Source organism: Cucurbita moschata, unplaced genomic scaffold, assembly GCF_002738365.1.
Source record: "Cucurbita moschata cultivar Rifu unplaced genomic scaffold, Cmos_1.0 Cmo_Scf00034, whole genome shotgun sequence".
NCBI classification, from domain to species: Eukaryota; Viridiplantae; Streptophyta; class Magnoliopsida; order Cucurbitales; family Cucurbitaceae; genus Cucurbita; species Cucurbita moschata.
Genome location: NW_019268550.1, coordinates 1,073,162 through 1,095,613, shown reverse-complemented (window position 1 = coordinate 1,095,613; position 22,452 = coordinate 1,073,162). Strand labels below are relative to the sequence as shown.

At 37.2% G+C, this 22,452-nt stretch overlaps 5 protein-coding genes and 1 non-coding gene across 7 annotated transcripts in view; 3 read left to right on the top strand and 3 right to left on the bottom strand.

The window, feature by feature from the left end:
- Nucleotides 1-110: 110 nt before the first annotated feature.
- LOC111430543 (peptide methionine sulfoxide reductase A1-like) lies at nt 111-2,647 on the bottom strand. The gene is made up of 2 exons (XM_023066808.1): nt 2,002-2,647; nt 111-533 (listed from the first exon to the last, which is right to left on the bottom strand). The coding sequence occupies exons 1-2, from the start codon at nt 2,563-2,565 to the stop codon at nt 282-284; spliced, it is 816 nt and encodes a 271-aa protein (XP_022922576.1). The 5' UTR covers nt 2,566-2,647; the 3' UTR covers nt 111-281.
- Nucleotides 2,648-4,953: 2,306 nt separating this feature from the next.
- On the top strand, nt 4,954-6,666 carry LOC111430549 (flavanone 3-dioxygenase 3). The gene is given in 3 exon segments (XM_023066816.1): nt 4,954-5,250; nt 5,252-5,508; nt 6,090-6,666. Coding segments are annotated over 3 exon segments (1,131 nt in total).
- Nucleotides 6,667-8,650: 1,984 nt separating this feature from the next.
- LOC111430542 (pre-mRNA-splicing factor CWC25 homolog) lies at nt 8,651-11,455 on the top strand. The gene is given in 4 exon segments (XM_023066807.1): nt 8,651-8,995; nt 9,202-9,343; nt 9,452-9,616; nt 10,531-11,455. Coding segments are annotated over 4 exon segments (1,251 nt in total). The 5' UTR covers nt 8,651-8,807; the 3' UTR covers nt 11,287-11,455.
- A 465-nt stretch (nt 11,456-11,920) lies between these two features.
- On the top strand, nt 11,921-11,992 carry TRNAH-GUG. The gene has a single exon. It is a non-coding gene; the product is annotated as a tRNA-His (tRNA).
- A 663-nt stretch (nt 11,993-12,655) lies between these two features.
- On the bottom strand, nt 12,656-19,823 carry LOC111430541 (NADPH-dependent diflavin oxidoreductase 1). 2 transcript variants are annotated; one of them, XM_023066804.1, is made up of 13 exons: nt 19,533-19,823; nt 19,143-19,289; nt 18,518-18,595; nt 18,330-18,434; nt 18,048-18,139; nt 17,617-17,795; nt 16,429-16,526; nt 15,062-15,136; nt 14,864-14,974; nt 14,033-14,164; nt 13,786-13,905; nt 13,433-13,649; nt 12,656-13,347 (listed from the first exon to the last, which is right to left on the bottom strand). In XM_023066804.1, the coding sequence occupies exons 2-13, from the start codon at nt 19,278-19,280 to the stop codon at nt 12,818-12,820; spliced, it is 1,875 nt and encodes a 624-aa protein (XP_022922572.1). In that variant the 5' UTR covers nt 19,281-19,289; nt 19,533-19,823; the 3' UTR covers nt 12,656-12,817. The 2 variants fall into 2 exon arrangements, with proteins under 2 accessions (XP_022922572.1, XP_022922574.1); XM_023066806.1 differs by lacking the exons at nt 18,518-18,595; nt 19,143-19,289; nt 19,533-19,823 and having other exon boundaries at nt 18,048-18,162; nt 18,330-18,426.
- A 349-nt stretch (nt 19,824-20,172) lies between these two features.
- The window catches only part of LOC111430782 (probable transcription factor At5g61620), a 3,051-nt gene continuing 771 nt past the window's right edge, over nt 20,173-22,452 (bottom strand). The window contains exons 2-5 of the mRNA XM_023067189.1: nt 21,942-22,153; nt 21,773-21,850; nt 21,484-21,612; nt 20,173-20,780 (exon numbers count right to left, since the gene is read on the bottom strand). Of these exons, the coding sequence (XP_022922957.1) occupies nt 20,469-20,780; nt 21,484-21,612; nt 21,773-21,850; nt 21,942-22,153 (731 nt within the window). The 3' untranslated portion in view covers nt 20,173-20,468. The remainder of the gene's footprint in view (nt 20,781-21,483; nt 21,613-21,772; nt 21,851-21,941; nt 22,154-22,452) is intronic.

The following is a 22,452-nucleotide window of genomic DNA, read 5'->3' as shown; positions in this document are numbered from 1 at the left end:
TGATCAAATCACGAGTCTAAAAATTTAAGTCAATGTATTACGGGAAATTTAATCCTCTATCAACCCTAAAAAAGAAAAAAATCTGAACTCGAAATCAAACTCGAATCAAAGATTGAGGGAAAGCATCATTGCAACTACAAATTGGTTTATTATTGAAGCCAAACCAATTACAGATACATACATACGTTCAAGATTCTTATGACAAGCATGTGGGATAGAGCTTGTAGAATACCATAATCTTGGAGCTGGAAACTAAATATTACCTGCCAAGACCAGCTTAACTAACCATAGCATCGGATCGGGTCGTTACAGCCTTTAGCAGCCGATTGCTTGAAGCCGAATCGGCCTCCTTTCTCGAGATATTGCTGATGATATTCCTCGGCTCGGTAGAACTTCTTGGCAGGAAGAATCTCAGTCACAATCTTCCTGTTCAATGACTTCTGGTAGCGTTCCATTGATTCCAGAGCAGCTTTCTCTTGTTCAGGAGTGTAGAAGTATATGCCAGATCTGTATTGTGTTCCCACATCATTTCCCTGTCATCCAAAGATTAGCAAGTAATTTGAGATGCTGGTCGGAGTGGGGTCCATCCCCTGAAAATCACTCATTGAATAATGTAATGGTCCAAACCCACCGCTAGCAGATATTGTCCTCTTTTGGACATTCCCTTTTGAGCTTTCCCTCAAGGTTTTTAAAACGCATCTGCTAGGGAGAAGTTTCCACACTCTTATAAAGAGCTTAGTTCTCCTCCCCAACCGGTATGGGATCTCACAATAAGATCACAAGATCACAGAACACAAAAACAGACCACAGAGAAATAATCCCTTGCTATTTGATTGCTATATAAAGGAAAATAACTTAGAAACAGAGGAACAATGGAGATATCCTCCAAGTTCATACAGTAACACAGGCTCCAAGAAAACAGAAAGAAACCAACACCAAGAAAGCTGGTAAACTCTCCTACTCCGGTAAACTCTCCTACTCCAAGACACAATGTAACACTCGGGTAAAGGAGGAGCACATGAATAAATCGATACCACGTCCAAATGAGAGCAATTTTGAGGATAGGATGACTAAGAAAAGCTTAAAAGAATTGAAAGTTACTACCTATACTAAAGATGCACCTTCTTTTTCGATGGCTCAATCATAGGAACCCCAAAGTTAAATATGTTTTGCTTGGAGCAATTCTATATTGGGCGACCTTCTGGAAATATTCCTAGGAAGTATGTGAATGAGGACAAAAGATGCTGAAAGGACCAGTGTTGGTCCGTGGGGATAGTCTTCACTTTTAGAAACAAGTAATATGACAATGTTGCAGGGGATGTTGGGAGATACTTGGAGACATCAGGTGCTGACTCCGGATTTCGAATCCTTATCCAAATCCCGGGCATGGGCTAATACTACTGTCCCCCACCCTCGTACTAACAGTCAGTAGATCAATTTCCACTTTTACCCGTCCTTGCATGAGTTTTCACTACATGAGACCTCTCGGTAAAGTAAATGGGGTTTATCCTTCCAAGCTCAACAAGCCACAAGAAGAACTCACCTTCCCTAAGAATTTAACGTTTCGACCCCTACCCGCACGGCCCCAATGAACAACCAACGAACAAAAAGGGAGCAAAAGGGCATCGAAGAAGGAATATAAGCACTATTCATGGAAGTATAACAAGACAATGAAAAGGAAACTATGTCAATCAAATAGCCTAAAAATACACAAGTTGCATACCCAATTGATAATTACATGAATCTTGATGAAACAAGGCAAACATTGAGACTAAGGCTTCACAGAACTGCCATTTGAAACACATAGGAGCTCTAACCATTGGAATAATGTCCTTAATTTTTTTTAAAAAAATCGAAATCTTGATAAGAACTTATGAACTCCAAGAATCCCAAAAAGAACTACCAAAATAAAGGTTGCCCAGTAGAAATTTCAAACGAAACCCAAAGAATTGAGGCAATAACCATATGACATCACAAAAATTGGTTAAAAACTCAACCAACCTGCCGATTAAGAGTAGTGGGATCATGTCGAGCCCAAAACGCATCAAGCAGAGACTCATAACTACACTCTTTAGGATCATACTGAACCCGAACAACCTCAGAGTGATAGGCCTGCCCTGTACAAATATCCTCATAAGTCGGATTATGAAGATGTCCTTGAGAATAACCGACCTCCGTTTTGGTGACACCCGGCACTCTCTGAAACACCAATTCGACGCCCCAAAAACAGCCAGCCCCAAATTGGGCGAACTGCTGGCCCGGCGCCGGAATATCGTCGTCGGGACCCTGCGCAATCGCCGACGACTCCGCGGAGGCCTCGGAGGCTCTGGAGCCGAATCCGAGCTTGGTCCAGAGATTCATGGAGGGCCCTTTGGAAGAAACGGGTCTGAGGGTTTTGGGGAAGGGGGAAATGGGTTTGATTGCGAAATTGGATTGGGAGAAGAAGGGTTTGGAGAAATTGGGAGAGGGTTTGGTGAGGGAAGAGGAGACGAGCAGTAGCAGAGGAGGAATGGTTGAAGAAGATGAAGAAAAGGACGCAGAGGGTAAGGCTAAGTTTCGGAGCATTGTGGAAAGAAGGATGGGAGGGAGACGTGTTGGTATATTAAACCTTGTTCCTCAAGGGATGAGCCTCTGATACGAAATTGTTAGGGTCACTGCCATTTTTTTTTTAATTATTATTTATTTATTTTAAAAAAAGGTCTCTATTTTATTTTAGATTTTTATTGGTTAAATTTCATCTTTAATTTTATTCTATTAAATAAATAATTCTTTAATTTTTTAATTTTTTAAAAAAATCTATTAAGAATTTTATTAACCATTTTTTCATTATATTTAGAAATAAGCTCTTTTTTTTTTAATTTAGTCGTTAAATTAAAAGTTCAATCTATCAAATATATTTTTGAATTTAAAAAAATATTTAATAAATATATAAAATAATGTTACTACTGAGTAAATGACTCCTTTTATGTAATTACTATTCTGGTAAATGTTTTATAAGCTATGATATTATTATTATATTGATATATATATATATAATTGTAGTACGTATTGAGACTGTTGAAGAACGACATCATAGATGCATATGTGTAAAATTATTTGTATTAGATAACAACATAGAGAAGGATTCATTCCTGACATAACAACATTCTACCGTCTAAGAAAATATTATTTTAAAGAGTTTGTTATGGGATTACTTTGTATATATATTAATTTTTGGTACCCATTGATTATACAGATACAAATTCATCAATGACATACCAACTTTATACGGTATTATAATAACATAAACTTTAATTTGTTAGACGGTCTATTTTGGGTGTATATATATATATATATATATGTTAATATATTAAAGTAAAGTTTTCAGTGCCAAATCAAGAGGGAGAGGAAGCTTGCAATGTGAAATGAAGCCAATGGATTGACAAGGCAAAGTCTTTATTTGTATTTTTATTACTTTTATTATTATTATTATTAATTTTCCCTTTTTTTTTTAATATCCTTTTTGACTTTTTGAATACAAAGAAAGAAGATATCATTTTATGTGGACGTCCAAGTGCATGGGGCCAATATGAACTAGGATTCTTTCATATTAAGAAAATATCTTGAATAAAAATTTACTTTTATTTTTAATAAACAAAATAAATATTTTGTTTGGTGGATAAGATTCAGAACATATTTATTTTAATTTAAATCTTTTCTTTTATTTAATTAGGTCGAGAATAATATACATTTGACTACTATTTTAATAAATAAAGGATAAATTCGATATAATATTTGAATTGATGCAACTTATGGCCTCACTTAGGTGTGATTAAATTGTTATTATATTAATATGAAATTTATGATAGGTGGACATTTTCTTATGTTATATTCAATTTATTTTTTATATTCCATGAGACTTGTTTTAAATATAAATGAATATATAAAATAATGACGTGTCATACGAAAATAGTTTCCGGCGCACCTGGACACAAGCATCAAGGTGGACAAAAACTCGGTTCCGCGTAAAATCTTTCCTTTGAAATTTCAAAAAATAAAAATAAATAAATAAAACTCTTAGTCTCCTCTCTCTCTCTCTCTCTCTCCCCCCTTCCTCGTTTTACTAGACTTGCTTCTTCGAAAGCGGTGGCTCCCCAGATTTATAGCTTATTATTATGACGTAATTATTATGTTTAGGGTTTAAATATTTCGCAAAATCCTAACCACAATTCTGGACTTGCTATGACCTCTTCTGTTCTATTCCTATATATATAACTAAACCAAAACTATTAAATATTGTGAGTCCACTTACAACTTCATTAAAATTAACCCAAGTTTCTAATTTTGTTCATCCCATTTATAATTCAGTGTGGACATTCCTCTTTTGGTGGATGTATTCATTCATGTTCGATTGGTTGATTTAAAAAAAATTAATGAAAATTACCCTAAAATCAAATTATAAAAGTATAAACTCAACTCTAAAAAGCCATAGATTAGAAAAAAAAATCAACTAGATCACACAAGGTTAAGTATTCCGATCATTGTAGGATGCGAATTAAAAAATCTGTATGCTCTCTAATAACTAATAGATATAAATTTAAAATACTCTACTCTATATATCCAACCGAAAATAACTATCAGTCACGACATGTGACCATCTATCTTAGCAAGAACGGTAATTAACCTTAAAATTTTAATCTTTAATATGAGAAAAACCAAGTAAATTAATTGCAGCCCTTTTGTTTTTGGTCCCACCCCATGAAGGAGAAACAAGGTATGCTAAAAGTAATGTTTTGGATCGTAGTTGAAAGCACTTAAAAAACCCCCTTTTCACTGGATATCCTTTTTTGGTCTGCATTCAAAGCAACAAAGATACGGCGGTTCCTATATAAACCCAACTCTGTGTATTTATAAACCATAGTATAAGTCTTCCTTCTATCTCATCTCCTTCCTCTCAAATTCAACCTTCAAAACATGGGGCTAAAAGGTGAGAGTTCAGGGTCATTTACCACAGGACAGACTGCACAAGAGAAAGGCTTAAACTATGTCCCTAATGCTTATGTGATTCCTACCCCACAGCGCCCGAGTTTGTCCCCGGAGACCGCCATTGTTCCCATCATTGACATGGCTTCTCTAAGATCAAATGATTCAGCTCAAAGGTCCCTCACCATTGAAGCGCTCAGAAAAGCTTGCATTAGCCTCGGCTTCTTTCAGGTAAAGTTTCAAGCAACCTACCTCTTTTATATTAGCTAGCTCTTAACTTCTATTTGTTTTTCTTCAGATAATCAATCATGGAATCAGCAAAACGGTGATGGAGGAAGCACTAAACCAAGCCAGGGAGTTCTTTAACTTACCACTAAAGGAGAAGATGAAGTATAAGTCAGATGATGTTAGCAAAGCAGTCAGGTATGGAACAAGCTTGAAAGATGGAGTAGACAAAATAAAGTTTTGGAGAGTTTTCCTCAAACACTACGCTCATCCATTGGAAGATTGGGTAGACTCCTGGCCCACCAATCCACATACTTATAGGTAACTCAATATTTTAATTCTCCATCTCCACTTCTGACCCAATTTCCATTTTTTTTCTTTTCCTGATTACCATGCAAAATTTACTTACATGTGAAGGCTGTACAATGAAATTCAACAGAAAGATACAATAAAACCATTGGACCGCCAAAGAGATCACCGCTATGCATATGCTGACGCCTATGAACCAGAACTTCAGCTAACAATGCTATTTTTAATTATGCTAACATTGAGTATGGTCTAAAAGTTTGGACTCTTTTTATGCATACTCAGCATACTTGAGCATTCTTCTACAATGAACCATAAATATAGGACTTGACATGCACTCACCAATAAATGACCATCAAAACAGGACAGAAAGCACTACTTACCGACAAAAATATGGACATCTCTGATTAAAATATCAATATAAAAATCATCCCCCCCAAAAAAAACTATTATTTAATCTCTTACTTTGAGAAAACCACATATGAGTTGAAATTTTATAAGATCCTAGGTGCATACGTTCTTCAGAGACATGTCCTTGTGTTTTACATGTATATATATACATATTATATATATATATATGTGTATGACCGTTTCAGGGAAAAGATGGGACAATACACCAAGGAGGTGAGAAAAGTAAGCTTAGAGATAGAGGAAGCCATAACTGAAAGCTTGGGTTTAAGACCAACATACCTCAGCAGCAAAATGGCTGAAGGAGTCCAGGTAGTGGCAGTAAACTGCTACCCGCCATGTCCACAGCCAGGGGTCGCACTTGGGTTGCCACCACATACAGACTACAGCTGCATAACCACAATTCTGCAAAGCAGCCAGGGACTTGAAATCATGGACCGGGCTGATGGGAAATGGAAGATGGTTCCTAATGTTGATGGCAGTCTGCAGGTCCATGTGGGCGATCATGTGGAGGTTCTAAGCAATGGGCTTTACAAGGGTGTCGTCCACAGAGCCATTGTCAATTCTGAGAGAACAAGAATCTCCATTTCCAGTCTACACAGCTTGGGAATGGACGAGAAAATGAAGCCTGCAGAAGAGCTTGTGGATGAACAAAATCCTATTAAGTATAAAGAGAGCAGCTTCAATGATTTTCTCAAATTTCTCTCCAGCAACGATCTTGCAGAAGGAAAGAGCTTCATCGACACACTCAAGATCCAGGATTAATCTTCAGCTTTCAGACTGATGATGCTTGAATCAAGTTTATCTTATTATAAAGGTGATAATATACTAATTACAATAAAAGTAGGTTGCATAAGGAAGAAAGGAAGACAAAAAAGAAAAAAAAAAAAAAAAAAAAGAGTTTTTCTCTTCAGCGATTGGTAGCATAGGATCAAACAACTTTTCCTCCCTTTTCTTGTGTGCGCCCAATAACAGCGCTATTTTTTATGGGGGTCTGAGATTGTGACTGGGATTGTCTCAAGGGTTTATATGTTTTTTTTAATGCTTCTGTTTTCACCACATGTTATATGTAGTGTTTGCTCTCTTTCTTAATATATATACTAGATTATTTTTCATATGCATCTGCACATGACTTTCAATTTTTTCCTTTCTTGTTTTCAATTCATATCAAATGAATGTTATAATTTGAATAATTAAGCATCTACTCTCTAAACTTCTAGAGTAAGAATCGATTAACGTTTTAAGAGATTATAAAATCACTTAGAAACGCTTCTTTAAACACTTAGAAAGTCGATCCAAACATACTCTAAGTTCAGTCAATTAACAACGATTCAAACATTACTTAGTAGTAAGATATTAGTTATCCTGTCAAAGATGAATGTTCTATTCCTGTTCAGCTATTGTTGAACTCGAAAAGAAAAAAAAAAGAGTACAAATCGACATGATTTATGTCATACCTGAAGCACAACTTGAATGTTGCTTAGATAGTCAAGCATTCGTCAGCTGAGAGATTAGATATCAGATATTTGAATTTCGACTCCTATACGTTTTGTAGTATATACGCATAGATTATATAATTTTATCACGAGTAAGTGAATGTGAAAAACTTAGACAAAGTCAGATTCGAGAGAAGTCAAGTTAATTACCAATTGATGTGCTCGACCATCAGTCAGGACATTTATCAAAAAGATTAGTTGCAATTCAGAAGCCGATTATTCTCTCCTGTCTTTACCACCATATCTTGCGCACCGACACACATTCAGTATCATTCTCTCCTCATCGCGAAAGAGAAATTTACAGAAAAGAGAAAAATGTACCGATCAACGAGCTCTTGGAACCGATTCTCCAATAAATACTACTCGCATTCGGCCCCGTCCTCGAAGTCAGGGCAGGGGTCGCGATTGTGGTCGTCCTTTGACGGCAATGAGCTGCCAATAAATGATCCGGTCGCCGAGATGATGAAGCGAGAGAAAGCGCGAGTCAAGTTCGCCGAATCTGCCGTTCATGTGATTCCGCTCGTTTTGCTTCTCTGCACCTTTTTTTCTGGTTCATCTCAAATCCAGGTAAGTGAAGATCATGACGCAGGTAGAATTCGAATTCTTCTCCCTGGAATCTTTCCTTCCCAGCATTGAATTTCCTGGAAAATGAAAGGAAATTTCCCCGTTTCTATAACTTAAAGCATTCCACTAATCCAACAAATTAATCCATTCGCTTTCCCAGAAGAAAAAACAAATTGTTAATTTACACCGACTTCAAATTTTAAGAATTATACTTTTTTTTTTTTTACGTGTAAACTGAACTTGACAGATTTTTTAGTTCAATGAATCTCTTATTTTTAAAATATATATATATATATATAAAAAATTAAACTGAGTTATTAAATATAAAATTAAATTTTATATCTTAATTAATACAAGGCTTTCAAAATTTTATATTTGATAATTTAAAAAATGGTTAAATTGCTCACGATTATATAAACATAAAATTTAATTTTTTTTTAGAATTTTAGCGGCAAAACTAAGAATGGAATAATATATTTTTAAAATTTAAGGATGAAAACTATAATTTAATTTATTTATTATTATCATCATTAGCAAAACTTTATTCTTAATTTTAGGTTCAAACTTTAAATATCAGTTAATTTTTTAGATTATAAAAAGTGTAAATATTTTTTTTTATTGAAAAAGTTAAGCCTTTATAAACTAAAAAAAAAAAAAAAAAAAAAAAATCCTTTCCTTCTTATCTTGGGCCTCGGTCAAGATTACTATTGGGCCATGAAATTGCGCGCGAGAAGAAGTGGCGGCGGCGACCGTCCGATTCCCAATCAGAAAATCGGATTCTTCCCCACAAAACCACCGCGCCGGTGGCGGAAAATCTGATCCTCAGTTTGAAACTTGATTCGAGACATGGCATTGAAGTTCTTGAACAAGAAAGGATGGCACACTGGCAGTCTCCGGAATATAGAGAACGTGTGGAAGGCGGAGCAAAAGCATGAGGCCGAGCAGAAGAAGTTGGACGAACTCCGCAAGCAAATCCATGAGGAGAAGGAGCGTCAAGAGTTTCGTCTTCTCCAAGAACAGGCCGGCCTCGTTCCGTATGTTTTATCTTCTATATTGTTGTTAACAGTTTTAATTATGCATTTGATTCATAGTCTGTAAGTTTCAAATCCGATTCGATCTCTGAATAGATGAGGATTGAAAACGTTGCGTAGATTAGGGTTAGCGCCAAGGCGATGGTTAGGGCTTAAGTAGTTCGATTGGTTTGAGCAATATTTAAATTTTGGACTATATGGCGTTCCAGGAAGCAGGAAAGATTGGATTTTCTTTATGAATCGGGTTTGGCAGTCGGGAAAGGTAGCAATTCCGATGGATTTAAGAGCCTCGAAACTCTACCTACTACTACATCTACTGCTGCGGCTGCCCCTGAACCATCTAGTTCCAAGGTACTGTTGCACTCGCTGTTAATTTGTGTGCTTTGGCAATTTGTGTGCTTTGGCTATCTCTTCGTGGTGCTCAATTATGATTGTTGTTTCCTTGTGTTGTTTCTGCAGGAAGCCGCTGCCCCCGGTGCTCTGTTTGAGGATAAGCCTCATTCTGCAAATGACGCATGGAGGAAGCTCCATTCTGATCCCTTGCTCATCATTCGGCAGCGTGAGCAATAAGCTCTTGCACGCGTAAAGAACAATCCTATTCAGATGGCTATGATTCGCAAGACTGTAAGTTCATTTTTTCCTTAATGCTTTTTTCTTCTCCTTACATCCCTTTAACCACTATTAAGTTCTAGAACTTTTACTGTCCTAACACGGGCTATGGAAATTATATTGAAATATCCTTTTTCCATTCATTATTTTCTTGAGAAAGTTTCTGAACTATGTCCATGGACACTTTGTGGTAGAGAAAGCTGGTGGCTTATCTAAATTCCAAGTTTTTCTTTTGAGTTGATGTAATGGATTTCTCTGCATTTCTCGCCCTGTCGATAGGAGCTAAAGATGAATCTATGATCAGAAAGTTTCTTTCGGTATATCTTCATGGCTAGTCAATTGTGGCAAAAGTGGAAGCTTGTTGATAAGAAATCAATCCAAGAAAAAACTTTGATACCAAATGATAAGGAATCACTAAGAAGGAAATAAGATTCGTATTACCTTGTTGATTGAATATCTCAAGGTAAGAACACTTGTTTGAGATTCGAATCACTCCACAAGCAAGATCGATCATGTCTAATTTGAATGATTCTAAACATGCCATCTAAACTACATAGAATTGCAAGAAAACTTAGTCATTTGCTAAAGGAAAGCACAAATGCTCATTTTACTACATTTGCTGAGTCTCCTTACAAATACAACATACATGGTTCTATATAACCTCAAAGGAAATATATATCCGATCTTGAGCCTAAAGTTCTGATATCAAATGATAAGGAATAAGAGATTTCCCGTTGATTCCTTATCACTTGTGTTAAACAATTCCCCTGACAAATAATGAACTGCCACATCAAGAATGTTCCGGTACAATAATTTTCATTCTTGTAATAGAATCTCTGTTTATCTCATGATCGTATTATCTGCAAGCTCTTTCCCTTGTTTGACTTGAAGAATAGATCTGAGGTGTTTTCTTCTTTAAAAATTATTAGGTTGAAGTGGAAAAACACAAGGCCAAGAATCCTGATGACGAAGGAGAACGGAAGAAGCATTGCCATAGTAAATCAAAACGTCGTAAAGATTCTCCTCCGGGAAGGGAGTATGATTCTGAAAGTGCCAGCCCTGAGAGGCAGAGAAGGAAGAGAAGGAATCATGATCGTGACAAGAGTTCAAAACGTGATGTTCGTTCTTATTCAGAAGATAGAAGAAGCAAAACTGATTATATGAATGAGAGGGATCGTGATAGTGGCTCAAAATATGATCAGTCAGATCGAAAGACGCCCAAAAGCAATCCTCATGATTATTATGCAGAAGAGAGACATCATGACAGTTCAAAGAGATACAGAGATTCTTATACTCACAATGAAAAGGACAGTAGAAGAGTGGGGGAATCAAGAACTTATGAACCGAATGCTTCTAATACTCCTTTCGAGCCACGCCATAAGCATCGTAGGCCTGCTACCAAGCTTTCAGAAGAAGAGCGTGCAGCCAGGCTGCGTGAGATGCAGCAGGATGCTGAGTTCCATGAAGAGCAAAGATGGAGGCGTTTGAAGAAGGCAGCCGAGGATGATGCACTGGAAGCCGAACAAAATGCAGTGCCCTCGAGTCGAAATTTCTTAGACACTGCTCAGAAACGCATGTATAGTGCCGAGAAGGGAGGAAGCTCAACGATCGAGGAGAGTATTCGTCGGAGGACATACTATTCACAGGGTAAATCTGAGATTGAAGCCAACGCTTTTAGACGGTAATGCACATCACTTGTATACTTTGCTTGTGGTTATTGTTTAACATCATCCAATGTGATTCAAGTCATGTTGATCACATTCATATATGGTTTGTTTAAATTAAATTGCTGATTTTTTTCTAATGATACTGAATTTATGAACTTGAATCACATTGGATGTATACATCTCTCAATGAACGAAATTTGCCTGTTCAAAATTGTCTTCCAGCCGTTTTAAATGATTGATCGTTAAAGGAAAGGAAAGGAAAAGTGGTCTTAATATGTATACTCTATAGTTAAAGTCTGTCTTGTTTGCGCAACTTTTGAAGATGCCCAGTTAATGTATTCAATGTTCAGCTTATTACTGTACTCTTTAGCTTAGTTTTATTCCGGTAGTTTAATGGTCAGAATTTTATGCAATGTTTGGTTTTATTAAATTAATATGTTGCTTTAATTTATAAATTTTAAATTAATCTCGCTCATTTAATATTTAATATTAATCTTAATTGTGTGGTTGTAGTTTAGCGGTGAGTATTCCCAGTGTGAATTCAGCCACAATCTTACTTTTTAATCTTAATTTTCATGGCATATTTGGTTTTAGATACTTTATTTTAAATTTTTTAAATTAATCTCGCTCATTTAATCATAATATTAATTGTGTGGCTGTAGTTTAGTGGTGAGAATTCCACGTTGTGGCCGTGGAGACCTGGGCTCGAATCCCAGCAGCCACAATTTTACTTTTTTAGTCTTTCATAAGGGCTCGGATCTGCCATCACAATTATCTTACAATGTCAAGCCATACTTGATTTTAGTTACTTTATTTTATAAATTTTAAATTAATCTCACTCATTTAATATAAATATTTATTGTTTGGCTGTAGTTTGGGGTGAGAATTCAACGTTGTGGTCTTTACTTTTTAGTCTTTAATAAGGGCTCGGATCTGCCATCACAATTATCTTACAATCTCAAGCCATACTTGATTTTAGTACTTGATTTTAGTTACTTCATTTTATAAATTTTAAATTAATCTCACTCATTTAACATAAATATTTATTGTTTGACTGTAATTTGTGGTGAGAATTATAAATATTTATTGTTTGACTGTAATTTGTGGTGAGAATTTCACGATGTGGTCGTGGAGCCCTAGGCTTGAATTCCAGCGGCCAGATGTGGTCGTGGAGCCCTAGGCTTGAATTCCAGCGGCCACAATAGTAACATGGAGACCCCGGGCAGCACACCCACAATGATTTCTAATACACCATTATTCTATGCATTAAAATTTCACTACACTATTCTTTTCTAATTCAGGGTCAGTTGCCAAAATGAATATAATTCAAATGTAATTAGCGCATATTCACAAGAATAAAGATTTATATTTTCTTTATGGTATACGGATTCACAATAGTCCATTTTGATTATAGCATTCAAAAGAATATAAGATGAAGTACAACAAATTCCCACGTTATGTCTATGTATTCTTTCATCTTTTCTCAAAGAAAGTTCGATTTTCATAAAATATGATCTTCCATGTCAAGCTTCTCGCCTTCTCTTCTCGGTCAAGACCAAGCTTCAACATGGTATTTACCAGCCTTCTCCAACGCCCTTAGCCACCTTACAGCAGATTCCCGTGGAACCCGAGTTTCTCTCGATATAATTTCCTCGAAAGTTGACCATACATCTGCAGGCATTTTTGTGGAAGAGCCTGCAACATATACAGCAGCACCATCCTTAAGCATGTTCCAAATCCTTTGACTCTGTTCAAGCATCTTATGTTGCACGTAAACCTTCCGCGGTTGATCTCTGGAAAACGCGACATAAAAGCCTCCACCTTTCTCCTCTGATAGTACTCCATGATGTTTCGAATGCGATAACCAGAAATCTCGATATAGGAAGTCGTTGTCCTCATTTCGACAACCGAAGAAAAACAAAACTGGAGCAGTTGACATGGAGGGATTCTCCATGGACCTTTCCTCTACAAATCCTCTGAAGGGTGCACAACCTGTTCCGGGTCCAACGAGAATCAAAGGAAGAGATGGGGATGGAGCGGGAAGCGAACCCTTATGGAACCACACCGGAATACAAACGCCTGTATCAAACATATCCATATACACATCAAGTAAATCAAATTCAGTGCTACGTAAATAACGAATGCCGAATTCTATTCTACGTACATTGTTCGGGATCAAGTCCAGCAAGCCAACTCGAGCAAAGACCCAACCGATTCCTTTTATATGGTGTCGTCCAAGATACTACGTTTACGGTTAAGTGCACCTGATTCGGGTGAGCTAAAGGGGAAGAAGATATGGAGAATGATCTTGTTTTCAATGGAGGAACCAACTGAACCAACCAATCAAATGGCATTTTCACAGAAGGGAAATCTTCTAATACCTGTAGTATTACCAAGACAAGTAAATGGGATAATTTCATCTTCTAGCTCTCTATTGGGTATTATATCTTAAGCTAAAAGAAAAATGTAGCACAAATATTTGGGGCAGCATGCATTTACTTAAATGTTTGGAATCACCTCAAGAACACTTCTTCGTTCCTTTTGATTGTACTGATATAAATCATCTCTTCCTTCAGGCGACGCAAAATATTGAAGTCTTTCCTTTTCATGTGGAGCTGTTGCATAGTAACTCATAACCTGCGAGAAAAATTATGTTTGGGAATATAAATGAATAAATAAAACAGAAGCAAGGTTGTAATTTCATCTGAACACCCTAAAAATAAAATGAGAGAAATGAAAAAATGAAGAGGTTCGAAGGACTTGCCTCGAAAAAATAGCGTCGAGGAGAAGCTGATGCAATATCCATGGTCAGTTCAATAAAAGTTTTCAATTTGATAGGAACCATTTGGGTAGCAGTTGGGATGGGATCCTGTTTGCGCCTATTTCTGGGAGAAATCTGAAATTAGAAGTGTTATTTGGTAAGTAGAAGATTTAATACAGCAACCTTCATATAATGTTAAAGATTAATGTCGACAGAGTAGGCCTCGTAGAAACGTAAACTTTCTTTGTTTATTGCACATCGGTTGGGGAGGAGAACAAAACAATCTTCATAAGGGTGTGAAAACCTCTCCCTTGCAGACGCGTTCTAAAAACCTTGAGGGAAAGTAAAAAAAGGACAATTTGCTAGCGGTGGGCTTGGACTGTTACAAATGGTATCAGAGCTAAACACCATACGATGTGCCAGCAAGGTGGCTGAGCCCCGAAGGGGGGTGGACACAAGGCGGTGTGCCATCAAGGACGCTGGACACCGAAGGGAGGTGGATTGTGAGATCCCACATCGGTTGGGGAGGAGAAGCGAAACATTATTTATAAAGGTGTGGAACTCTCTATCTAGCAGACGCGTTTTAAAAACTTTGAGAAGAAGCCCGAAAGGGAAAGCCCAAAGAGAACAATATCTACAAGCGGTGGGCTTGGGCTGTTACAAATCCGTAATGTATTTGAAAAAGATAACAGCTACAGATAAAACCGCTGTACTACCTATTTTCTAGCACAAGTATATCACACACAATGAAAATAGAATCTTTGAGTATTTCCCAAAAAAAAAAAAATGAAATAAGCTGATTCAAGAATTTACAAATTGATAAACCAAACTTACCGTAATAAATGATTCAGGGTCCAAATTGCAACGTTGTATGAAATCATTTACAGCAGCAGGGTTCTGACTGGGAAGAACCTCGAGGACATCACCAACTTCATATTCTATTACCTAAAATTAGTTCAAAATGCAATCACTGAGTTACATAAAAAAAACAATGAAAAATAAGTAATGAAAAATTGGAAATTACCAACTTACAGAAGAAACAAATTCAAATTCAAAGTGGCGCACGTCCTTTCCAGAGCCTACTTTACTCAAACGCTGATTTTTTATCTACATGAAAAAAGAAAAATGAGAATTTATAATATGAAAAGGAAATATTGCTAACAACTCTCAAAATAAAAATGAAATTTCTATTCCACAGAACTGAGACAAAGAAAGTACGAGATGTAATATTCTTTGGTTAGAGAGGCGACAAAACATTCCTTATAAGCGTGTGGAAACCTCTCCCTAGGAGACGCATTTTAAAATCCTTGAGGGGAAGCCTGAAAGGGAAAACTTAAAGAGGACAGTATCTGCTAGCGGTGAGCTTCGGCTGTTACAAATGGTATCAGAGCCAAACACCAGGCGATGTGTCAGCGAGGACGCTGGCTCCCAAGGGAGTGGATTGTGAGATCCCACATCGGTTGGAGAGGGGAACGAAACGTTTCTTATAAGGGTGTGGAAACTTCTCCCTAGGAGACGCATTTTAAGAACCTTGAGGGGAAACTCGAAAGGAAAAATCCAAAAAGGACAATATCTACGGGCAGTGGGCTTGGATTTGGGCTGTTACATGTCTTCCCCAGCCTTCCAAGGAAGATGACCCGTATACCACTTTGTAAGGTTTCTCCTGCTGATCGTTCCAAAAGCACAATACACAAAACCACCAATTTAAGAAGGGGTCTAATCCTCCTTACAACCATAGCTCCTAAGCTAATGACACAAAACATAACGTACACAACATCAGACATCATATAACTAAACCCTAAACTCTAACATCAAACATCACAAAATATATTTATACTTCCATACAACATTTAGAGACTAGTGGCATAGCGAATTCCTTCTCTGCCCTTCATAACATAATATAAGTATTTACTATTGGGGTCTCACATTATGTACTTTACATTTTTTGATTTCTTTGTCTAAGTGGTTGCCTTGTGAGAACCATTGAGGAGTACGCAAACTGAGCCAAATACTCATAAATATAAAAGTTATGTTCAGTAAGATACTCACATGTATGATACTACAAAGCTAGCAAACTATATCTCGAGTTCCCAATTCTGTTCACTTAATCAATCACACCACAAGACATGCCAAGTTTTTCCTCATCAAGAATTTTGTGGGTTTTGCAAAGAAGTTTAGAAAATGCGAATTATGGTTATCAGGAAGCTATCGACAATCACCTTGATAGGGGAAATGAAAAACTGGTTCACAAAGGTTCAAACCTGAACTCAGCTTCCATCCCATGATACCCATTGCTCTTGCATCACAACCATATACAAAAAAATCTATATCTATATATATATTGACTGATGTCAGAATTTGAGGTAAAATAATACGATCGATTAGCGAAGATTTAATACCATATTAAGAAGGCAATCAGGTTTTTTCTTTCCATGAGAAAATTTTCCTGGAGACATCAAGCGAGCCCTCTCAATTTGCATCTCCATGTTCTTCAAATCTAAGAGACACAAGGAATATCAAGTGGTCAATAAATTGTATGAAGGCTACTAAAAGATAAATTAGTATCACATTAATTGTATAAACAATTAGAAGAATATCATTCAAGGAATAAAAAGAAAAAATACACTTCTGTTCCCCAAGGTTTGACTTATATATTGCATTTGGGTTTAAAGGCTTCAAATACCATTTTTGCTCCTTGTCATCAACTTGACGTTAATTGATTGAAAGTTGACAACAAAAACCAAGAATGCTAACAACAAGACCCCAAAAAGAGATTATTCCAAATTTAGAAGGTTGAAATGTCGAGTTTGAAACTTGTGAGATCCCATATTGGTTAGAGAGGGGAACGAAGCATTCCTTATAAGGGTGGAAACCTCTCTCTAGCAGACGCATTTTAGAACCTTGAGGGGAAGCTCGGAAGGGAAAGCCCAAAGAGGACAATATTTGCTAGCAGTGGGCTTGGGTTATTACAAATGGTATCAGAGCCAAGTTCTAGGCGGTGTGCTAACAAGGAGCTGGGACCCTAAGGGGGTGGATTGTGAGATCCCACGTTGGTTGGAGAGGAGAACAAAACATTCCTTATGAGGGTATAGAAACCCCTCCCTAGCAGACGCGTTTTAAAACCTAGAGGGGAAGCCCGGAAGGAAAAACCCAAAGAGGACAATATCTGCTAGTGGTGGGCTTGAGTTAGTACAAAACCTCATGAACCCAAATATAATCTAAATCAAGTCTTAGGGACCAAAAGTGTATTTATCTCAAAATAAACTAGAAACACAAGTAGATGCTGAACTGATCAAATATCAGTAAACAAAGTCCAGAACCTATAGCCATCTTTTTATCCACTATTTGTTCGCTTAGTAAAATCTAAATCTGCCATTAAAGCCAACATCTGAATTCTCCATTTTTTACATGGTATGTTAACTGAACCAGGACAGAGGACCAGAAGTAGAAAATTCATCTTCATCAATTGTTATTCCATTGCATTACGCGTTTTGGATAAAAAATCAAACTTTCATTAACAAAAATGAAAGGATACAATTGTCGTTTTATTGCACTCTTCATTATGAATATTCAAGAAACTAGTGTACCTGAGGTTAATTGTGAATTCAACTTCCCCACATTGTGATAGGCAACTTGGATGCTTGATTGATCAATTAATGTGTCGCTCGAAAACATAAAATCAATGCCTTTCGGGAAAAACATTGGATTAGTATCACTCAACGAGCTCCACAATGATAACATCCAAGGATCTAGAGCAGCTTCATACCTGCCATAGAGCATTGATCTTTCAGTTCACTTAACTTTCTATCGTTGAAAAATGCTAGCACAGAAAGACATGGAAAACATTCAAGTAAATGTTGTCACTAACAAAAATAAAACCAATCCCTAATGAAACTTCCTATTGGTTTGAAGATCATGGCTGGATTTACTTAAGGGGAAGGTAGATCAGACGGAAAGACACAGAAATAGCTTTTTCTAAGGATCATTCAACTAAATTAGTAGAATAAAGGAAGCCTACCCCGAATGGTGTTGATCATCACCTAAGCCTCTTTCCAGAATGGCCCTTGCTCCCAAATCAGAAAGTCTTTTGTCAAGCTTTTTTGCAACAAACTGTAGCGTACATTAGCAGGTACCTTAACATGTAATACCTCAAAATTACATGGCAATCAATTTCTAATCATCAAATTCTGGACTAGCACGTCTGAGATGCGTGAATGAAATAAACTCCGTAGCGTAGAAAAAAAAAATGGGGAATGCATGAATTAATTTTACTTCCAAAGAAAAGGAGAAGAAATATTACATTATATTTTTGATAACTAGAATCACCTAATCCAAATACAGCATAAGGTACACCTTTGAGCCAAGACTGATTTAAACTTCTTTGCAGAAGGAACCTCCAAAATCCCTGATACAAAGAAAATGATGAAAGTGTACCACAAAATAATAGAAAGAATATTTTTGGGACCCAAAAAATAAAAACTCACTTACCCTCATGGAATCTGGTGTTTCACCCTGGCCTGTGGTAGAGACGACAAAAATTACAGCATCCTCACGAGGTAAAGAACTCTGAAACATTAAATACAAATAAATAACTGCAGATTACTTTACACGCCATGATGGTAACAAGAAAGTTACTGGAGCAGGCGAAGTATTGCTTTGAACAAAGATATACAAAAGATCTGATAGATAAGCTAAATCAAATACAATACAACTCCTAATATAGTGTTAGAAATTCAAACAATAAATTTTCTAGAAATCTTATTACCGATTAATTCAAACAATTTAACCATTATATCTCAACGGCTAAATCTCGAATACTTCCTTCATAGTTCAGTTCAATCAATTTAATACCTATCAAAGCATTTAGAGTGTACTTGCCCCTTGCATTCCTTCTTGCATCCATAAATTTGCTTGGGCCTTACAAACTCTATCATTACTCATCAGGGTTGAGACAATGGTTAAAATTCTTGTGAATAAAAAAAGATTTGAGGAGATTATGTTTTCCTTACCACAACTGAACAACAAGTACACATATAATTGGTTATGATTTCGAGATTCTAATATCTCAATTGTTAGACAAAACAAAGGGGATAATGAAAAGATGAAAACTTACAGCATCATATTCATCCATGGAAAGAAGCCTCACAACACAACCTCTAAGCTCAGCTTCACGGCCTAGCCTCTCTGCAGCATCTTGTGCATTGCCAGTTTGAGTTGCATACAGTATCAGTAACTCAGGTTGGTCTTTCATGTGTTTCACCTGAAAACAAAGTCAAAACAATTTCAAAAAGAAAAAAAGGAAAACACAGATAATGTAACGATTAAGATTCTATTTTTCTTTCCAAAAATGATATAATCCTGTATTAAATGCAGCATTCGTTCTCGCCGGAAGTGATTTCCGGCGAGACAATTATTGCCTTAATGGGAATCGTCTCTTGACCGTTTTATATCTCTAAGCACAACTTTTCTGCATCGCTGGAAACAATTTTCTCTCCAAACTTACCTTTTTGTGTCCGAGTGTGTGTGAGAGATCGAAAAACCGAGAGCGTTCGAAAGGAAATCGTGTCGGTTTGTTCACTGGGTATTTTGGGGGTTTCTCGGAACGTTAGAGTGCTGTTTCGGAGGAAGAATCGAGTGGAAGTAAGGCATCGACGTCGGGATCGCTGCGTCGAAGAAGGTTGACCGTCGGAATCGAAGAAGGTTGCGCTGCGTGACCGTCGTCGGAATCGGGGAGACGGAAATTAGGGTTTCGCTGTCTTGCGGGTAAGGAAGGCACGGGTTGGAATCGGGTCGGGTTCCCTCACATTCGGCCTCTGACCCAGCCCACAAACGAACACGGGGCGCGTTCGTGGTCGGCCCAACCGGATCTCAAGACGCGCGCGCCTGTAGCTCCGTTCCCGGCTTCGCACGCGTACACAGTCTCGGCTCGGCTCGCACGTGCACGCCTCTTGAGGGACCAAAATATGATTTAAATTACAAAATAGATTTTTTTTTTTTTTGTCTTTTTGGCAATAGTTACTCTAATACGGCACACCAATAGAAAAATACATAGAGTAGAGCGATATATTTAGAAGTTTAAATCAGTCGATAGAAAAAATATACATTCCCATTTGAATAATAAAAGGATCTCTAATTACAAAATCATGATAAGTTGCAAGAAACAGTTATATTGGAGGGTTATAACCTACGGACAAGATCCATGTTCGCAAACATGGCACATGACCAAATTGTACATTGGAGATGGTCATGCAAAGCAACTATTACCTATTACGTAGAGTAAAAGAGGAGGGCAAAAGAGTGAAGTTCCTGTTTTTTTTTTAAAAAACAGCTTTTTCTTAATCTAATCAACCTTCTTGGAAAAAGGGGGAAGAGAAATCTGAAAACACAACATTTTCGAAAAAAATATATATCCTTATATGTATTGTTATTATTACTCTTCTCATATAACTCTAATTGCTCCAGAAGTTTGAGATGACAAGTTTTGTGTCTGTGGAGATTGAGGCAGCCCAATCTTGAGCTCCAGGGCATCTGCCTCGAAATTAGAGGCTGCCACTGCTATGGCAGACGGCTGCAACTGCTGCAATATGGGCCTGCTTGGGGAGGTTCTTGGCGAAGGAGGAATGCCTGATGGATGGCCAGCCATCGGTGCGTTGGGACTCCTTGGGCTCTTTGGCATTGCCATAACTCCTCCTCCTCCTCTTCTTCCAATATTCACCAATGGCAGTATTGGAACATTTGGGGATACTCCCACCTGCCCAAAACCAAATATTTCCATAAATTAGATTAAATTAGATGTAACGCCCTATATTCACTTCTAGCAAATATTGTCTTGTTTGGGCTTTCCCTTTCGAGCTTCTCTGAAACATTTCCATACCCTTCTAAAGGGTGATTTGTTCTCCTCCCCAACCAATGTGGGACATCACAATCCACCCCTTCGGAGCCCAGCGTTCTCGCTGGCACTCTTTCCTTCCTCCAATCGATGTGGGACCGCCCCTAAATCCACCCCCCTTCGAGGAATAGCGAGAAGGCTAGCACATCGTCCGATGTCTGGCTCTAATACCACTTGCAACACCCCAGACCCACCACTGGCAGATATTGTCCTATTTAGGTTTTTCCTTTCGGGCTTCCCCTCAAGCCTTTAAAACGTGTCTGTTAGGAGAAGGTTTCCACACCCTTACAAAAGGTGATTTGTTCTCCTCCCAACCAATGTGGGACATCACATTAGATCAGGTTGTTCGAGTATGGTTTACTAAATAAATGAAGTCGATGATTCGATCCGAACCATTAGAAGTGTCTTTTCTAATTGAATAATATGTGCAGGTGAAAATTCAAACCATATAATTTGACATATTTACGGATAATACATGTCTTAATTAGTTAGAATTAAGTGGCGCTAAACAAAAAAAAAAAAGCAAATATTTAATAAATAAATAAGCTTCTGAAAGGGTTCTTACCACATAAGGAATCCCATGCAAATTTGCAGCAGCCGAGGCTGCCGATCCAGTTGCCGGAGGAACAAATTGAGGAGCATCCAAACAAAGATGAGGGAATCGATTGATAAGTTGTGCTGGTAAATTATTGACCTGCAACAAAATTTATTTTCAGTAAATAAAAAAAAACAGTTAAAAAAAAACCATTTTATTTTTCAGAACTAAAAATACTGAAAATAGATTAAAAACAAAGAATGGTTATAAATTTAATCTTTTTAAAGAAAATTATCCAAGAAGGTTTAATCTATTTCACCTGTTGTTGATTCTCAGAACTGTTGTTCTTTGGCAGTGACGTTTCTCCAGAAGCTTGGCAATCTTGGGGAACATTATTCTGTATTTTTTAAAAATAACATTAATAATCACAAAAAATTCGACAAAACTCGAGGTCGGTTTAAACAAGTGCACGAAAAAATAAATATTACTTTGATTTCAGGCATGTCAAAAAGACTCGCTCTACGTTTCTTCTTTTCGTTTGCATGCATCTTCCTCAAAAAGTATTTTTGGGCATGACTAGCTACTTGGGTCGGTGTTCTCGTGGTTACAAAGTTCTTCGAAATCCCTCTCCAATCCCCTTTCCCGAGCTTCTTCAAACCAGCCAAAAACGTTCTATGTTCCTCTTCGGTCCACGGCTTTCCTGCATAATACATGTCACGTCAATCTAAATTTATTATACAAATTTTCGAACAATCAAATTTTTAGGATTCGAAAATATAAATTTTCTCGATTTTTTAATATGATGAACATAATTTTTTTCCGAAATAAGGTTACCCGAACTTTTAACACAACTGAGATACATTCATCCGACCCTTTTTTATTTATTATTGAAGTGCATATATGCCTACCAATTTGTGAGCGAGGTACCAATTACCATCTCGATGGTTTGATCCCTACCCGCAGCCTCATAATTATCGAACTCAAAAAAAAAAAAAAAAA